This window comes from Leptodactylus fuscus, chromosome 8 (assembly GCF_031893055.1).
Source record: "Leptodactylus fuscus isolate aLepFus1 chromosome 8, aLepFus1.hap2, whole genome shotgun sequence".
Lineage (NCBI taxonomy): Eukaryota > Metazoa > Chordata > Amphibia > Anura > Leptodactylidae > Leptodactylus > Leptodactylus fuscus.
In genome coordinates, this window is record NC_134272.1 from 50,019,495 (window position 1) to 50,038,038 (window position 18,544).

At 40.5% G+C, this 18,544-nt stretch overlaps 1 protein-coding gene across 1 annotated transcript in view; it reads left to right on the plus strand.

Annotated features, from left to right (window-relative positions):
* The window catches only part of GPR139 (G protein-coupled receptor 139), a 74,657-nt gene extending 60,259 nt beyond the window's left edge, over positions 1–14,398 (plus strand). The window contains exon 2 of the mRNA XM_075285794.1: positions 13,464–14,398. Within this exon, the coding sequence (XP_075141895.1) occupies positions 13,464–14,398 (935 nt within the window). The remainder of the gene's footprint in view (positions 1–13,463) is intronic.
* The last annotated feature ends 4,146 nt before the right edge of the window (positions 14,399–18,544 follow it).

Below are 18,544 nucleotides of genomic sequence, written 5' to 3' on the forward strand. Positions count from 1 at the left end.
CCCAAGGGCCTGAAATCTAATTTTTAGGGGTCACCCCAAAGGCCAAAAAAATAAAACACTGCTGCTACAAGGCTCTAGTGTTCCAAAGGACTCTGTGTTTAGATTTGGCTCAGTCACAGATTTAGAACATGCCTTGGAATGCAAGGTTTCCTTTAGTGGCTCCATCTCAGCAGGGCGATGATGATGATGATGATGATGATGATGATGAAGTTTGGTTAAATCTGGTGTTGGAAGGGAAAGTGGTTTCTGATCTACATCTAAAGTACAGGAGCATGTTTTTTGGACTATTAACACCTGATCAGAACCCTGTAGAGGTAATGTAGAGTCTGATATTAGAGGACCATTACTGGTAGTAGTGGTTGCAGCCAATTCTCCACCTTTGTGGTCCTCTAAATAAAAGTTACCCCCAGGACTTGATGCCAAAATGTTACCAATTGCCCAATCACAATCAAGGTCAATGTCTGGGTCCTCAGTCCAATCCACTGCATCAATCTCACACAATGAGAGTGATGGTTCTGGAACCATCGTTTTAGGGGCTAACACGCTGCTGGTGCAAGGCTCAACTCACCCAAAGGGCCAAAAACACTGCTGGTGCAAGGATGAACTAAGTTAAAGGGCCTAAAACTCTGCTGGTAAAAGGCTGAAGTCACCTAAAGGGCCTTAATCTCTGTTGGTAGCTCAGCTTAAGGGCCACTAACTTAATTTGGAAGGGCTCACATTAAGAAGGTCTTACCACATCACACACACACACACACACACACACACACACACACATCTACAATGACAGTTAAGGGTGGGTAATGTTGGATTTCCCATTGCCTATTCCATCTGTGGTTGGCATGGGCAATGTGATTTAAAGGGGTGCTTGGTAATGTTTCTTTAGCTTAAAATTTGGGTTTCTGTCCATCCAATTGGAGAGGAGAGAAGATTTCCAGGTATTTTTCCATTTTCTCTTGGACTTTGATTCTGTACTGCGTTGCTTGACTATTACCGATCCTTTGGCTTGTTGACTCTGATTTTGTGTTGTTTGTCTTGTCTTGTTTTGTGTACACTTATTCAGAGAAGGGATCACCGCCCAGTTGCTCCTGTCATTAGGACAGTTGTGGCAATTAGGTAGGGGAAGGGGCTGGGTCGAGTTTAGGGCTCACTGTTTCTGACTTTCCCTTCTTTCATTGTTCCAGCAGCAGCACTAGGGAATTACACAACTAGCAATTCCCTTACAGGAGGAGTCTGTTAATTGATTTATTACATTTTGCACAGTATTAAAATCGTATCTGGAAGATACAGAAGTACCAGAAAAGCACATTCACTCACATTGTAGCAGAGTTTAGAAGCTGCAGTTATTTGTGTGTGATTTCCATCAGTCTCCTCCTCCTTCTTTCTCCCATATCCATAGACTAATATGTGAAAATAACAGCCTGATTTAATAGATATATTACAAAGGTTTATATATATTCAAATATGCTATTCATTTATGATATACAGAGTGTACATATTTGTGGAGAGGGAGCATATGATATAAACAGGACCACTAGGGATTGATGTGAAAGTATCATGGACACAGGGCAAGTAAAGGGAACCTGTTACATTAAAGGTACCATGTTACAGCTCAGGAGGAGCTGAGCAGATTATACATGGTTTTGTTGAAAAACATATAGTGTCTGTCATTTATGTATTTTATTTCCTGCTTATTCTGAATCTGGGAGTCCAGTGGGTGGACCTACTCACTGATCGAAGACTAACGTTGTATGCACACTTATCTAAGAAAGGCTGTCAATTGCTAGTTGTCTACTATCCCACTGAACTCCTAAATCCAAAAGGATTTTAACAGATGAATTATACCTTTTACTGAATCTTTTCCTACAAAATAGTGGGGCTGATTTACCATGGCTTGAGCACCAAATATCTGGCAAACAGAAGTAACAATTGTAACTTAAAGGGCAAAAAAATTTTGTTTTGTTTTTTTAAATGTATGTTAATGCTACTAATGATTTAATAAATGCACTCATATACCTTTAGCATGTTTTGAGTGATTTCTAGGTGTCTCTGGGAGCTCCTGGTATCTCCTGCATTTGTTTACAAGGTTCAGCTTCCTGCTCTGTTACTTCCACACTAACCTTTCTCACCTCACTCCCCCCTTCCTCTCTCCCTCCCTCCCGTACACCCCCTCCCTGTCTCTCTAGCTATCCCACCCACTACTAGCTCTTCCTTACCTACTCAGCCCAAACCCCAACCCCATTATATACTTACATCTCTTCCTTCCTTCCAGGCTTCTTCCTGTAAGACGGCCCCTCTTTTCTTACTGATTCAAATAGGTGCACGCTCTTCTCCCAGCACTGCTCTGTGTGATGATCCACCTGTACTGCGTATGGGTGGGAGCTGCACAGTAGAGGTGGATAATTGGCAGCAGTGCGCAGAGCAGCGCTGGGAGAAGTGTCATCATTCAGAAAAAAGGAGGAGCCATCCTGCAGGAAGAATCCTGGAAGGTAAGTATGATGGAGGGTGGAGCAGTAGTGACAATCCATTTCCAGAAACGGGGAAACGGGTCGTCACCGAATAACCAGAAAACGTCCCTGGGGTGGACACATGACCACTCCAGGGATATGGGTAAATGTACATTTTTTATTAATTATGTTATTTCGAAAGTAAAAGGGTATTTAGATCAGTGTAGGGATTTCCAGTTTCCAGACAAACTCTTTAAGTTTTGCATCTCATTTGCTGCTTCCTGCACCAAGGAACTGGCGTAGATTTCTGTTGAGACCCCAAGGATGCACCTTGTGATAGATTAGGTGCCAATTCCAGCATGGCAGGGATTTAGTATAATAAATCAGCCTCAATATATTGATCTTCTAGAATAATAAATCAGCCCCAATATATTGATCTTCTCAGCACATTCTGCTCTATAACATGCTGGCTGTAGATTGGACTTCATGTTCAACATGTCAGGTTCCCTTTAAATTAATTGTCGTCCACCCAACGTCTATCATACTAAACTTCATGGACTTCATTCTGCAGACAAAATCCGCTACTTTAGGCACCAAGATAGCTTCACCCATTGCTGAAATAAACAATTGTTTTACGGAATTAGTAATAGGTTTAATAACCAGCAAACACCTTTTGCTTCACAGTCCTGCAGTAATTGCCGTCATTGCAGGGGTTTTGCCATGTGTGCAGTGTACTGTATCAGGCAGCACTGAGTCACCGCGCCTTCACGAGAAATGCTGCGCTGGCATTTCAGAATAATAACTTTAACCCTGTCTGTCCACCAATGCTGCATTATGACACTTGTTATTTGTCTCCCTGGACATTCACTCTATGTCATCCTACAAGCAGAGCAAGCAAATTGGGTCACTTCTATCAGTGACTCATCACAAAGCATCTTAATCAAGGATAAGAAAACACCTTCACGGAGCTGAGGCATGTGATTAATGCCAGGGGAGTACAACGTGCTGTTATGACACAATATGTCAAACGTGAAAGTGATATAACTATTTAGCAGAAAACCCCCGCACTGGAGTAAATGCAACCAGCAGGCTCCTTGGCTCCATGTATACATTCAATTATTTCTTATGTTTTGTTCCTTAATGCATGCTGCAAACAGAGTGTTTGTTTAACGCACTGTGACACTTATTAGTCTCCTGGGGCAAAATTGGGCTAGTTCTGCACAAAGGTCTTGCAAGGGGAAAAAGCTACAATTTATTTCTGTTGGATTCCTTTTATTTGATGCATTTGCTACAGCTTTGTGCAATGATTTGGGTTTTTAACCTTTGTGTTTTTTCTTTCCTGCACAACATTAGTAGATGGACCCCTGAGTCAACTGAGTCATTCTTGACCATGTTCTCCCGTTGATTTTTATAACTACCGAGAATGTCTGGCTGCTACAAACTTGTGCCTACATTGTAAATGGACCATTTAAGTCATTTCAAAGAGAAATGGCAGCTTTCTCAAGAATATCGAAAACATCCAAAAGGCTTTAGGAAAGTTCTACCAGCGACAAGTGACATGAACTAGTGTTCTTCGAGTGCTGACTCGCAACGTAATCATTCATTTTCTTTAGCAAGTGCAATAAAAAGGCCACTGCTGAATAGATCTTACAAGTTCTTTGAAATGTACCCAGATATAAAGGAAAGAAAAAAACTTTTGCTATAGCAGAAGTAAAATTTTGAATTCAAGGCGGTAGGGCTACCTCACCGTGGCAATCTTTCCATATGCCATATCCGAGCCACACATTTTATAGAGGGGAGTCATAGACTGGCACCCCTCCTTAGTAGCCAGATTGGAAAGCTATTAAAAGTGTTGAAATTGATCCTGGTCTATCATATGGGCTCTACCAATTCCTCAAGATCTCCTCCTGCAGTATACATGATGGTGCTGATAGTGTCCCAAAGAGCATGTTCTAGCCGTGGTCGGCCTTTTGAGGCAGATGGGAGTTGGAGTGCCCATGATGGGGTAACTTACAACTTTACTGCAGTATAACAGCTTCCACAACTTTACCACTGTGCATAGGATCTGAGTTGGTAGTTGGGGTACTCAAATGGCAGTTCCATACAGTTTTTACCAAAACCCTCTTGGATATGAAGGCTAACGCATTGCCTAGTCTGTCCTGCGGTGCAGGAAGGGCTGATGCTCTAACAAGATAACAATTATCCACACATACCAGGATGGCATACTCTCTTCTAGATTTCCTCACCCCCTAGCTGAGATTTCCTCACCATTTCCTCCCATCTGTCTCAGATGCAGTGTAGAAGGTCTGGGCTAGTGAGTGCCTAAATAAGAGGCTATCTCTCTGCCTCCTCACTCCTCAAAGGTTTATAAAAAAACAAAAAACAACCCTAGGTCTCCTTTCTAGAGTTTACTGAATGGGTCATACCAAAACTCTGCTCCTCGAGAAATCTCTACAACATTTAGCCAGTGGGTAAGGAAGGGGTCTAGTCAGATATAAGGAAATGAAGGGACTATAAGGTCAACAGTATGACTAGGTTGAAACTGCTCCCTGCCCCCATGACAACTTGTAGGTTAATTTGACTTTTTATGCTTTTAAACTGTTGTAGCTTCACCAAACAGGTTCCCTTTAAAGTTAGATGATTTTATATAAAAGTACAATTATGAGCACAATTTGCAGACATTTTTGCATTGCAGTTTTTGATGATTCTCAAATTATTGTCAGTTTCATGCGTGGTATGTGCACTAATGGTAAGGGAAATACTAAGCAAACCCTGTGAAAGGAGCACAAATGTTACTGAAGGGGTTTGACTGAGCATGCTCCAACACACAGTCCTGTCGACTAGCACTTTGCTACACTAAATGCACATGCTTTTACCCACCAATTTGTTTCTTTACTGTTTCCCACTAAAGCAACTTATCCCCTATCCACAGGATAGAAGAAATGTTGTAGATCATTGGGGGTCCAACTACTGGTACCACCACAAATCACAAGAACAAAGGAGTTTTGCTTCCCAGTCTGAATGGAGTCATGGTAGGAAAGGCATGCCCCTCCTCCATTCATTTCATGACCAAAAATAACCAAGTCCAGTGCTTGACTATCTCCAGAGGTCCCATTGTAATGAATGAAATGGAAGCATGTCTTTCTGGCCCCTCTCTATTTAGATTAGGAAGCAAAACGGGGCCATTCTCATGTCTAGGACCATTTCAATGGGACCGCCAGGTATAGATGTGTGCTGTGCTTTGGTGATTCAATGAAATTAATGCAGTGGAGGAGTGCTTGTCCTACCCCCACTTCATCCAGAATGGGAACAAAACACCCCCATTCTTGTGAAAAGTTGAGGATCCCACTGGTCAGTGACCCACAGATCTGCAAAATATCCCCTATTCTGTAAACAGGGGCTCAGTTGTCCAGTTGGTAAAACCCCATTTAAAGTGGAATATCTCTAATACACACTTATTATTATTAAAACTGGTCTTCTGATAAAAAGCATTTCTTATATTTTAACAGTTTAGCCATTCTGATGACAGGTTTGCAGTTCAGTGCCAGGAAATTAGAATTCCCAACAGGCCTGAAGCTTAATATTACTCTTCAGTTTATAAAGATAGTGAGGTGGATAAGACGTATGGTACAGTATATTATGGGATTGCTATTAAAGGGATGTGTGGTGGTGCAGTAAATGTTATATACCTTTAGGCCACATACAATAGGCCACTCCCTCAACTCTTTGCCCTGAAATGTTGCAAAATATTGCAGAAGATACATTACAAATGTGACACTCCAACGTTCCCCATTCTCAACTTGGCTCAACTGCTTTTTGAGTGAGTTCCAGTCTGCCCCCAGTCTTTCAATATATAGATAGCACATGACTTGGAATGATTTTTTCTATATCCTGCATATTTTCCACTTACATTCTTCCTATACCTAGTGAAAAAGCCATAATGCAGGTCTGTGTAGCTTTTTGATGTCTTTTGTGCACAAGATATAACGTTCTGTGACTACTTCAGTACATGCAATTTCATGTGCCTAAATGGTAGTTGCCCATGTAGGAAATCGAACATTTTCTTAGCAACAAGAACATAAACTACTATGCTAAGGGGAAAACAATGCAACTCTGTGTAATACAAATGAATGTGTATATGTGTATTCCATTACAATAGAATTAGAGTATCACCAATAGCCACATTATTCACAGAGACTTGATCATTTTGTTTGCTCAGTTTTTACCACATTAATAGCCCCAGTATATTGTTGAAGGAGTCATTTGGAGACTAACAAGTACTTGCAGTATTAACTGAAATGGATGGCCTATATATATATATATACACCAACATATGCCCTGCTCCCTGGTCTCACCGCTTCTGAGAATTTTCTAGCGCTGCCTGATGGCCGAAAGTCTTCCAGTTCGACTAACCTGGCAATGCTTCATTAGAGAAGCTGAACTCAAAAAATACGAGCCCCCAAGCCATGCTATAAAATGCTCAGCATCGGTGCGACAGGGCAGAGCAGCATGTATATTGATAAGTACAGGGATGTTGCTATGGGAATACAGTCACTATCAGGCCCTAGAATCTCAAAGACCTCTGTAAAACATAAAAAGACGCCACTAGAATAGATAGAACATGGTAAGGGAATGCATATTTTGTATTGAGCCAAGTTAAGTAGGATATACTGTACAGTGAATATACTGTATTTTTTATTCCATAGATAAGCCTAAAAAGGCCCAATTGTACCAACTTCAACTCTTTGCATTATCCAATAGATACAATTTTACTTATTCCTGCACAGTTTGAATTTTTTTCTCTAGCCCCCACCATTCCTGAGCAATCAGTAAAGTTATTTTTAGCACCCAATATGCTAATTATGCTCCCTACTGTCAGGTGAACAGTCCTGAGCTGGAGTAGATAAACAATAACCGCCCACCTGACCGTAGAGAGCATGTTGGGGGGCTAAAGAAAAAAAGATAAACTGTGCCAGAATCAGTGGAGCCATGCCTATCAAAGGATGCAAAGGGTTGGAGTTGATGAAAGATGTGGCGGTAGTGAAATATCCTCTTTATTGACTGAATACTAGTTATGCAAAGCTCATACTATACACTGATATTTTCCCCCTTTGCCTCAGTCACTTGCATTTGTCCTATAAATTTATAGGGGATATTCTTTCCTTAGCTTACGTTAAAACCAGAGTTGAGCTATAGGACCTCACTGTTATTACCGCAAATACAGACTTGGAAAGGAAGACTGGATCTTGTTCAAAAGAGGCATTAGATTTAAAAGGTTGAAGCGAAGCCGGGATAAGTAGAGACAGCAATACACTTAACTTGTCAGCTGGGCATCGCTGACATTTTAATTTGGTAAGGCTTGCTGCTAGGCTTATATTCAGGGTCAACTACTTTAAGAAAATACTGCCCGCTGATCAATAAATCATGATGAGCTCCAATAATTATTCTTCACTTGGTATTTTCTTCATTTTTTTTTTGTATTATATGACTTTAATATTTCAGATTCCAAGGGCAATGAGTAGAGACGGGAGAGGTAGAAATTTCCCAGAATAATCCATCATAAGAATAGAATTGCTTACTCTGAGGATAACTCAAGAACTTATATTTACTAGGGCTTTTATTCTTCATCTTCTCTTTCTCCTATTTCTTCTTCTTCTACTTATTGTAAATCATAGGAATGGAAACTGTACTTATTATCTCCTGTTCGACATAGTATAGTATAGATGACCAGTTCAGCAGGGGCCACACGGTGCCTTAGGCACTCGGGCTTGGTTCAGTTGGAACCTTAGCACCCTTAGCTTCGTTGATGCCTTGAGCCACTTCCAAAAATGATTGCCCCTTTTGGGATATACTGTAGGTCATAGTTATGTTCTAGAAATAGCCTATAAATATATGGACATCCAATCTATCGGGACAAGGTACTTTGATTTTATGAATACATTTCTAGAAATGAGACTGTTTTGCATAATATGCAGTGCAGCACCTCTAAAAGACTACCTTTTTAAGAAGACCATCTCTTTTTGGGCCAGATTTCAGTTCAATCATTTGTTGTTCATGCTGGATCCTGGGGCTTGTTCTGGAACTAGTCCCTGGCGCATTTGACCACTGAGGCCAATCAGTGGCCTAAGTGGCTTAAGGAAAGAGCACAGGATACCACAGGTGACATATGTAAGTGACCTGGTTCCTTTCCTTAGACCTCTGAGGCCAATCACATGAGGTGGGGACTCCTGCCAAAAGAAGCATTATGGCGCCACTGGAATGGACAAGCTGGGTGAGAAACTGGAGCAGCAGGAATAGGTGAGTGTGGGATTTTGTTTTTTTTTACCAGCCTCCTTGTGGAAGATTGTATATCCTGGACAGTCTCCTCCTAGGAGATCAATTTTCAATATTCCTATTCGGGAATGCCCCTTTGCCCATAAACTGCCTACTTTGTGCTTAATTTTGCCCAAACTCTGCCTCTGAAGTTGGTCATTACCCGTCCCCTGTTGATTTCTCAGGATCATTGGAACAGATGCTATTCCGGCTTTCTTGTTTTTTGTCAGTGCCGGTAAACAAAGAATGGGGAGGGGCCAGTGGAACAGTGAATCAGTGCTGCCATGGCAACATCACTCTGTAGGCATATGTATCATGGTACCAATACTCTGACACAGAGAGACTGGAAAGAGCTCCTCCTAATATGTAAGGGAGGGTGAAAAGCCAAGTCATAAACCTGCAATGGAGTATTGGGACCCATCAATGTGTCAGCACTTCTGGGAAGGCTCTCTAGCGATCAGTGGACCCCCACCATTTGCTGGGCACCATGTCGGGTGCTGACACAAGTCTCAGTGGAATGTCTGGCTAGGTCACCACTGTGAAGCCATGGAAAACCTTGTGACCCTAGGAGTCTAATTTATGAAAATATATCCAGTTTGACCAAATTTTCTTAGTACGGTAGGTTGTTTTCATGGAAAGCAGGAAATATCCCAATGCTGGTCAGTATTTAAACTCATTAATAGAATATAACTAATATACAATTTAAGAAGCTTCACTAATGAGATGTTTTTACATGTTATTAGTATTTGCCATCCTTGATTAATGACTCAGAAGATAAGCAGCGAGCAGCTCATCCATAAGAAGCAAAGAACAAGCAAATCATTAAAGGCAATAAAAAACACCAATTACATCCAATTACTTTTGATACTTACGTCCTTTAGAGATATGCTAGCCATAGATGAAATATTTGTGCAATCTACTGTACATCCATCTATTACTACCAGAAGATAGTGAAAAACTAAGCTACAATAACCTGACACTGGTTTTTCGCCTTATAATAGATACACCACAAAAAATAGAACTTCTGAAACCTAATTAAGAAGATTATTTATGAAAACTGGTAGAGTGGAATCATTTCCCATAGACATTACTCAGGTCTCCTTGTAAATTCCCACGTGTACCATAAAAGCTTTGAACTTTTTTTTACGTGCCACAGTAAGGTAATGAATCCATGCTTGAGTAGTAGGCCTTGTCATTATTGTAGTCCAAAGCCACCAACACTTGTAGACTATTAGTAGATCGCACCATTTTCAGAGGAATTTGAAGGAGCTTGAAGCATTCCTGGTAACAAGGCCTATCTGAGATTATGTGAACCCTCCCCGGAATGTCTAAGGAATAGCTATGCATACCAGCCCAATAGATGCCAAAAGTATACCCTTTTGGCATCCATCAGGTGAATAGAGCCTTATGGATACTTTTCCAGTATTCGCTATTAGCTTTCATGGTACATACTACAAGCATGAACATAGCCTTAATGACCAAAAGGTTGGGTTATTGGATCCATATAGATTTTCTGTGTGTCAGAGCTATATTGGCTAGGTTGTATGACCAGAAAGTTAAGATATTGGATCCATTTTGATTTTCTGCATGCCAGAGCTATATTGGCTACGTTGTATGGTACCATTTTTAGAACACTTAAGGTCATCTACTGTTTTCTTTTTTAAAGGGTTTATCCCATTTCTAGTATTGAAGGACTATTGTTAGAATAGGCCATCTGTATTAAATCTGCAGGGGTCCAACACCCAACACCATTGCAGATCACCTCTACCGAGAAAGGATAGGCCATCAAGCACAGGATAGCCCATACTAGAAAATGGATAACCCCTTTAGATTAACCAAATCTCAATGTGTATCTACTTTGACTAGATACAATGCAAATTCAAGACATTTTAGTATATGTAGATTTAGAATTTAGTATTGATAGCAACTACTTAAAAATATTATTATTGCAATATATTTTAACAGTCGTTGTATTATCTTTTATATCCTGTTTATGTGGCCCCTCCAATTGTTGGCAGCTGCAGATTGAGTTATAGTGGTACCAATGATGGCACAATGTGAAGCTGCAACTTAAAAACTGAGTCAAAACCATGTCAGTTGTATTTAGAGCTAGGATAAAAGTCATACACTGTCTACCAATAAGTATTTGGACACCTGGGGTAGAATAGAAAAACAACATTTATTCATATACAATAGTTGGTAGAACCCAGCAGATGCTTCCTTACGGATGTATTGATCGACACAATACTCCCTGTTGAAACTCCTGGTGTATGTGAGCCCTCGGTTGGGTGCGGTTTCTCTGGCCAGCACTCGTCGGTCTCAGTTTCGGGGATCTGCCGACTCGGGGCACGTTCCGACAATCACTGTTCACCTTCCACTTCATAATCGCATAGGCCACTGTCGATTTTGGGTAATTCAGTTCGCTTGCTACAGTATGTCCCGGATCGACCATTTCTGTGGTACCCGACAATTACCCCTTTCTCGAAATGGTTCAACTCTGCACTTCATGGCATTTGCATGTGACTAATGCCAATGCTGTTTCCTACACAATATTTAATGACAGAAGGTGTGACACCGCAGATATCTTCATATTTGTATGGGTGTCCAAATACATATTGATAGACAGTGTATTATTTAGTCACATCTTCAAGGCTCTTTCACTCTTTGAACTCCTTAAAGACAAAGCTGCTTTGGGCCTTAAGGGAGTCAACTTTTTTGTTCAGAAAGTAATGACCTTTTTATTTTCTATTGTCATAGCTTTATTAAGGGCTTGTTTCTTGCATGACAAGTTGTAATTTAAAACGCCACCAGTGTAAAGATAAATGTAGTATATTGAATAACTTTTATTAATTGTTTCTGGGGTGAACTGGGGAAAAACATAAAAAACATTGTTTTTTTATGTTTCAATGTTGCACCATTTTTCATGAGTCATAGATAACGTATTAACTTTATTCTGCAGGTCAATAAAGTTGCAGTGATTCTAAATTTTTATAGTCACTATGGTTTACCGCTTTTGCACAATAAAATTACTTGGTGTCACTACATCACAAGGCCCAAACCATATTTATTTTCCTTTGATGGAACTGTATAAGGACTTGGTTTTTGCAGGATGTGCTGTAGTTTTTTTATTGGTGCTATTTTGGGGGACCTATAGGATGAACAAAAAGATCAGTTCTTGCATTGTTTTTTAACTTAATGATACTTGATATTTACAGGTCATTTTGTTTGTGGTTATGGCATTTTTTTATATTTTGGATCCATTTTTTATTAGTTTTATTTTTATGTGTTTAAAATGTCAATTAAACTTTTTTTTATTTTTATACATTTTATTTAATCTCACTAAGAAGCTTGGTCATGCAGTTGCTTGATCGCTTATATAATGCACTATAATATTGTACTGCAGTGTATTATACCTGTAAGTGTAATGCTGATAGGCATCTTATTACCTAATAATAGGTATACAAGTATGGCAGACCTGGGGACATTTATTAGGCCAGAAGCAGCCACGACAATTCATTAACCCCATGAAATTGTACTGGTAATGCTGATTGGGGTGACAATCTCTCTAGCTAACCCCTTAGATGCCATGTTCACTATGTCCACCCGCATTTAAGGGGTTAAACAGCTGGGATCAACGATATCAGACTTTTGGCTCAGCACCATCTAATCAATTTAAAAGTGTCTCACACTATACAAAAGATTGGCGACCTCTGCTCTACAGGTTCCCAATAGAAATCAATACAGCTGGCAGCCTGGGATATGACTGCATTGAAACCAAGAAATTAAGGTTTTAACAAGCAAGTGTAGCTGTGGTACTTATTACATTGTGAGACATATACCCTGAACACAGTGGCATAACTACCAGCTGCCACAGGGCCCGGAACATTAGAGGGCGTGGCAGGACCCTGATTTTTTTTTTTTTTTAATAGGCCGTTACCCCTTGGAGTAACTCCAGCGGGTAACAGGCCCTATTTACTTACCGATCCCCACTACTGCTCTCGGCCACCTACTCTTCCCCTTCAGAGGCAGCTGTGATCAGGAGCGGGGATTGGTAAGTAATAATGTGTGCGAACCCTACAAACACTGCTATTATACTTGGGGGTCTTTTCAGACCCCCAAGTGTAATGATCATAGGTCCAGGGGAGATGACAGAACATAAAAAACGTTATTACTTATCTTTCCTGCATTCCGGCAGTCTGTGGGCCTGTTGATGATGTCCCATACGTCACATGGGCCAGGCCTGCGTCATTATGTGTCGCAATGCAACTCTGGCACATTGTTTTTTGTTTATATCCTCCTCTGGGTCTTTGATCATTATATTCTGTTGTTCTGAGTGTGCAGGGGCCACTATGGGGCATAATAGTGTGTGCTGGAACCACTATGAGGCATAATAACATGTGCAGGAATGTGGTTTGTGCAGGGGGGAATGTCGGTTGGGGTCGGTTGGGGTCGGTTGGGGTCGGGGGGGGGGGGCAATGTCAAATATCCACCTTGGGGCCAAGCCATCCTAGTTATGCCACTGCTGAACAGATTTTTTTTTTTGCAACTGGTATTTAAGAAAAAAAACAGCTTTTTATATTTCCAATGAAGTATTTGGTTACCCGGTGTGAGATTAAAAAGAAATTAGGGTTCAAACTTGGTTGATCATATATTTATTTATTTATTTTTACTTAAAAAAACTCATGTTTTCCCATTCTGTCCCCACAGCAAACATTCTGACGGTGATCATCTTGTCTCAGCTGGTGGCCAGACGACAGAAGTCCTCTTACAACTATCTCTTGGCCTTGGCTGCAGCAGACATCATGGTACTATTCTTCATCGTCTTTGTAGACTTTCTCCTAGAGGACTTTATCCTTAACAAGCAGATGCCTCAGATACTGAATAAGGTGATTGAAGTCCTGGAGTTTTCTTCCATACATACATCTATTTGGATTACAGTCCCATTAACCATTGATAGATATATAGCAGTTTGCCATCCTCTGAAATATCATACTGTTTCCTTCCCAGCTCGTACAAGGAAAGTCATAGTAAGTGTATACATCACTTGCTTTTTGACTAGCATTCCATACTACTGGTGGCCAAACCTGTGGACTGAGGATTACACAAGTACCTCTCTACATCACATCCTTATCTGGATACATTGTTTCACTGTCTACTTGGTTCCATGTTCCATTTTCTTTGTTCTAAATTCCATCATTGTCTACAAACTCCGTAGGAAAAGCAATTTTCGACTTCGAGGATACTCCACGGGAAAAACCACTGCTATTTTGTTTACAATAACGTCCATCTTTGCCATCCTTTGGGCACCCCGAATAATTATGATACTTTACCATCTCTATGTATCTCCTATAGACAATAGTTGGCTGGTGCACATAGTAACTGATATTGCCAATATGTTAGCACTCCTAAACACTGCTATTAATTTCTTCCTCTATTGCTTTATAAGTAAAAGATTTCGCACAATGGCCGCTGGGACACTTAAGGCATTTTTCAAGTGCCAGAAACAACCGGTTCAATTTTATACCAATTATAACTTTTCCATAACCAGTAGCCCTTGGATTTCTCCTGCCAATTCTCACTGTATAAAAATGTTCGTGTATCAGTACGACAAGAATGGTAAACCAGTGAAAATCTCGCCATGATGTATTGGTGGTTTAAGGATACAGTTGATTGAAAAATCTTGTTACAATTGATTTTTTTTTGCACTCTAGTGTGCAGGCGCTTTCCAAAGGCCATATCATTTGACGTCACCGGTGACGGAGAGTGACGGCTGAAGTGATCTTGAGATCCGGGATGAGGCTAAGGGCACTAAGTCGAATGTATGTTGAAGCCCAGTATTGCTCCAGTAGATAATGTAACAGGAGTTTGATGGCTTCTTTTTACTTGCTGGATTATTTAGATATATGCCATTTACATGCAGTAGTGCAATACAACGTTCTCGAGACTTCTCGTAAAGACACTCGATGGTGCTTAGTTTAACCAATAAATCCGTAGAGTTAACAGCTACTGTTATTTAGTCTATATCACCAGGTGAATATTTGAGATCTGAAATATTAGTTAGCTATGTGACCTTGCGTTTTACAAGATGTTACACTAATATAGCAACTAGAACATACACTGTTAACCCAACTGGAGTGTTTGTATAGAATAATTAATGTTTTAGTATATTGCTTTCTTGCGGCTTTTTGATATGTCAGATGTAACGGTGTGTTTTGTGTATGCCTTGACCTGCTACTTATGCTGTACAATACCTAATGTAAGCTACGTGTGCATACAACCTGCGGAAAATATTCAGCAGTTCAGTCATCTGTACATTTTATCGACTTGAATTATTCATGAAGGTATTATTTAAAACGGGGGGGAAAAAGGACATTTATTTCTGTGCAATCCATTAATGTTACTGCACTTTTCATTACTTCCTCTGGTGCATACACAGTACAATTTCGGCTGGTGGTTAAACATGCCTTAGTAAGGTCAAAATCAATCTCTTTCTCTTTAATAGTGATTGCAAAAATACAAGCACAATGAGCAAAAACAACATTCTCCACCGAGAACAATCTGCAATATCTATCCTAGGTGTATGCCTCTGATTTTTTTACCATCCATTAAGTTAAAGCATAGGGGTTGACTATAATCTTAACCCCTAAAATGGACCAGCCACCAGGACTTTGTACGGTTCTTTGCAAGTCAGGTTTAATATGCGCACATTACATTTGTTTCAATAACACATTTGACATATCGTAGTCTTTTTTTTTATTCTTATCCATGTACGTTGATAATGGCTTTTTATCTAAGGCTGATGAAATGTACATAGAGTCATTTTCTCTGGAGTAAAAAAATGTAACCATGGGCCACTGGTGCCCAACCAGGGTTTTGTGGAGCCCTGATGTTTGCAAGGGCTGGACAGAGCCGCTTCCGGGAAGACAAGAGTTGTTTCTTTTACTATATGGATTTTGGTAGTTATGGGGATTCCTCAGGAGAGTGAGCTCTTTCCAGGGTTCCCCATATTAAAAAGGTTGGGAATTACTGCCTTACCTTATAGCTATATTATAGGCCTTATTTTTTTTACTCTAGGCCTTACCTTATGTGTCTATAGGTCTTACCATGTAGGCCTTACATTATAGTACAGGCATACTTTGCCTTATCCTTTATTTTACATTTTTATGATTACATTTCATTTTTCACCTTTGGTCCTTACCATCCGCATGTTTTAACTTGGGAATGGTTTTTGGACAACACCTGTAACGCAGCACAATTTGCTTCCTTTACGCCATCCCTGTTCTAACACAGATGTAGTTCTGTATATTCTTAATCTTTTGACAGCTTTAGTTACAGTATGTGTGTGTCTACTATAAAGAGAAAAGCGGTATTGTACGTGTAAATGGTTATTCCTACTTGCTTCATAGCTTTAGTAAATTTTACGTGCTGCAAACCAAAATAGTGAAATGCACTTTGAAAAACTATAGTTACAAAGCCACTAATATCGTATTTGTTGTGGGTGTAAACTTTAACAATACTTAAAGTGACTGTCCAGTCAGGGGTTAAATGTGATATATAAGGCAGTGTCTATAGGTGATGATTACGTGCTATTTATTATTATTTTTTTTTCCACTCCATTACAGCAGAGCTGTGATCTGTGACTACAGCTTATATCTAGTGCCCAGCAGTAGTCTGAGGCACGCCCACTCTCTCATGATTGGTTCTGCTCCTCTCTGCCTCCACACTGCAGCTCTGCCTTCTCAGATTGGCTGATGTGTGCAAACACAAGCCCCTCACAAGCTCAGCAGTGCACAAAGAGCAGATTACCATTACAGCAAGGGTAGAATGATTGTAATTAAAGGGATTTCCCATCTCAGAGTTTCACTTGCTCTCCTGTCTCTTCTCCCTTCCATTTCCTTAATTCAATGACAAGTTGGTGGGTAGGCTTCCCTTTTGTGATATACAGGTCAAGCCAGCGCTGTGCTCCAAAATGAACTGAACAGCTATGTCTGGATTAGCTGTAGAGATAATAGAGGCACTGTTCTAGCCCTTATCACTTACCCAGCCTGACAGATTGCTCCTTTAGCACAGTGCAGAGAATACAGATGGTCGGATCAGGGACTGATCATTGGCCCAAACACTGTAGCTATATAGAAGTGATCTGAAACTGAGGCGGTGAGCTGTAAACATCGAGGTCAGAAAGTCAGCAGTATCTGAAAAACAGAGCAAGATAGATAAAGGCAAACGGAAAGGGAGTCTGTTATCAAAACCCAGCATATCAACCCAACCCTGCAGATAGATAGGATAGGAGGATGGGGACACCTGAAGCATATAGTGTTTTTCCTTTGTGAATAGCTTCTTCTGTTGCTGAGAGATTGAAGTTTTTAAGCGATGAGAGTATTGCTGCTTACCTACTTGAAGCAATGTCAATGCCCTCGCTGCTCCAATGAGCTCATTTGCATATTGAGAAAAACAGCAATATTTTGACAACTGAGGCACCTATTCACAAGGATCTTTTGATTCAGGTCACGAGCTCCAAATCAGGTGGACATCCAGGGGACAGGCATTCAGATAGTGTAGACCTATAAGTACCTAGGTGTGCTCCTCAATAATAAGCTGGACTGGGCCGATCACCTGGAGGTGCTACACAGAAAGGGTCACAGCAGAGTCTACCTGCTCAGGAGGCTGAGGGCCTTTGGAGTCCAGAGGGCAATGTCTTAGGGCCTTTTTCAACTCTGTGTTAACATCAGCCATCTTCTTCGGAGTGACCTGCTGGGGGAATAGTATACCAGCCAGGGATAGATATAAACTTGATAGGCTGATTAGTAGGGCCAGCTCTGTCCTGGGGAGCCCTCTGGACCCAGTGCAGGTGGTGGGTGACAGAAGGATACTGTCTGTGGTGAGCTCCATGCTGGAGAACAACTCCCATCCCGTATATGAGACCGTGATAGCACTGGGCAGTACTATCAGTGACCGACTGCTTCACCCCAAGTGTGAGAAGGAGCGCTATCAGATGTCATTCCTCCCAACTGTGGTCAGGCTGTATAACCAACATCAGGCTAAGCATAGATCACTCCACACAGAGAACTAAATGATCCTGAGTCCTTCTTTTCTTCTTAGTTGCTATGACCCCTGGTATCTTTTCTATCTGCTATGAGCTTGTATGTGTTATTTCTTGTAATATATTACTGTATTACCATGCTGCTGTAACACACTGAATTTTCCATGGTGGGACTATTAAAGGATTCTCTTATTTTACCTTATCTACCTATCTGCTAGGCTGCGTTGCTATACTGGGTTTTGGTTCCAGACTCCCTTAAGCTACAAATTTAAATATACTTGAGATTGGATTAACCCTTTAAGGTTATTAAATCATTATCAAGTAATTGTCACAAATATAGTGAGGGGAATGGCGAGTCACTTTAACAATTTTATATCTATATCATCCACTAGTGGCAGCTGGCATGTACTGTCATCAATGAGGCATGTACTAATCCAGTCCATTAAATGGCTACTATTAACAAGAATAGGTACAATGAAAGTGTATTGACATGAAAAATTGTGAACTGTTGCTTTCTCAGAGTGGCATTGGAATTCTGGCAATAATACATTGTGCAAAAATATACACACCCAGAACGTCACTTGTAACGTCTCATCCATGGATAGCATTGAATGTCAGCAGTGAACAATTTAAGTCACATTTACCCAAAACATGAGTGTAAGTGACCATTGCACCCATGTTAACCCCTTCTTTACTGATGGAATATAAGCTATTAGACAAAATGTTTTATGGGCTGTGTTTATATATG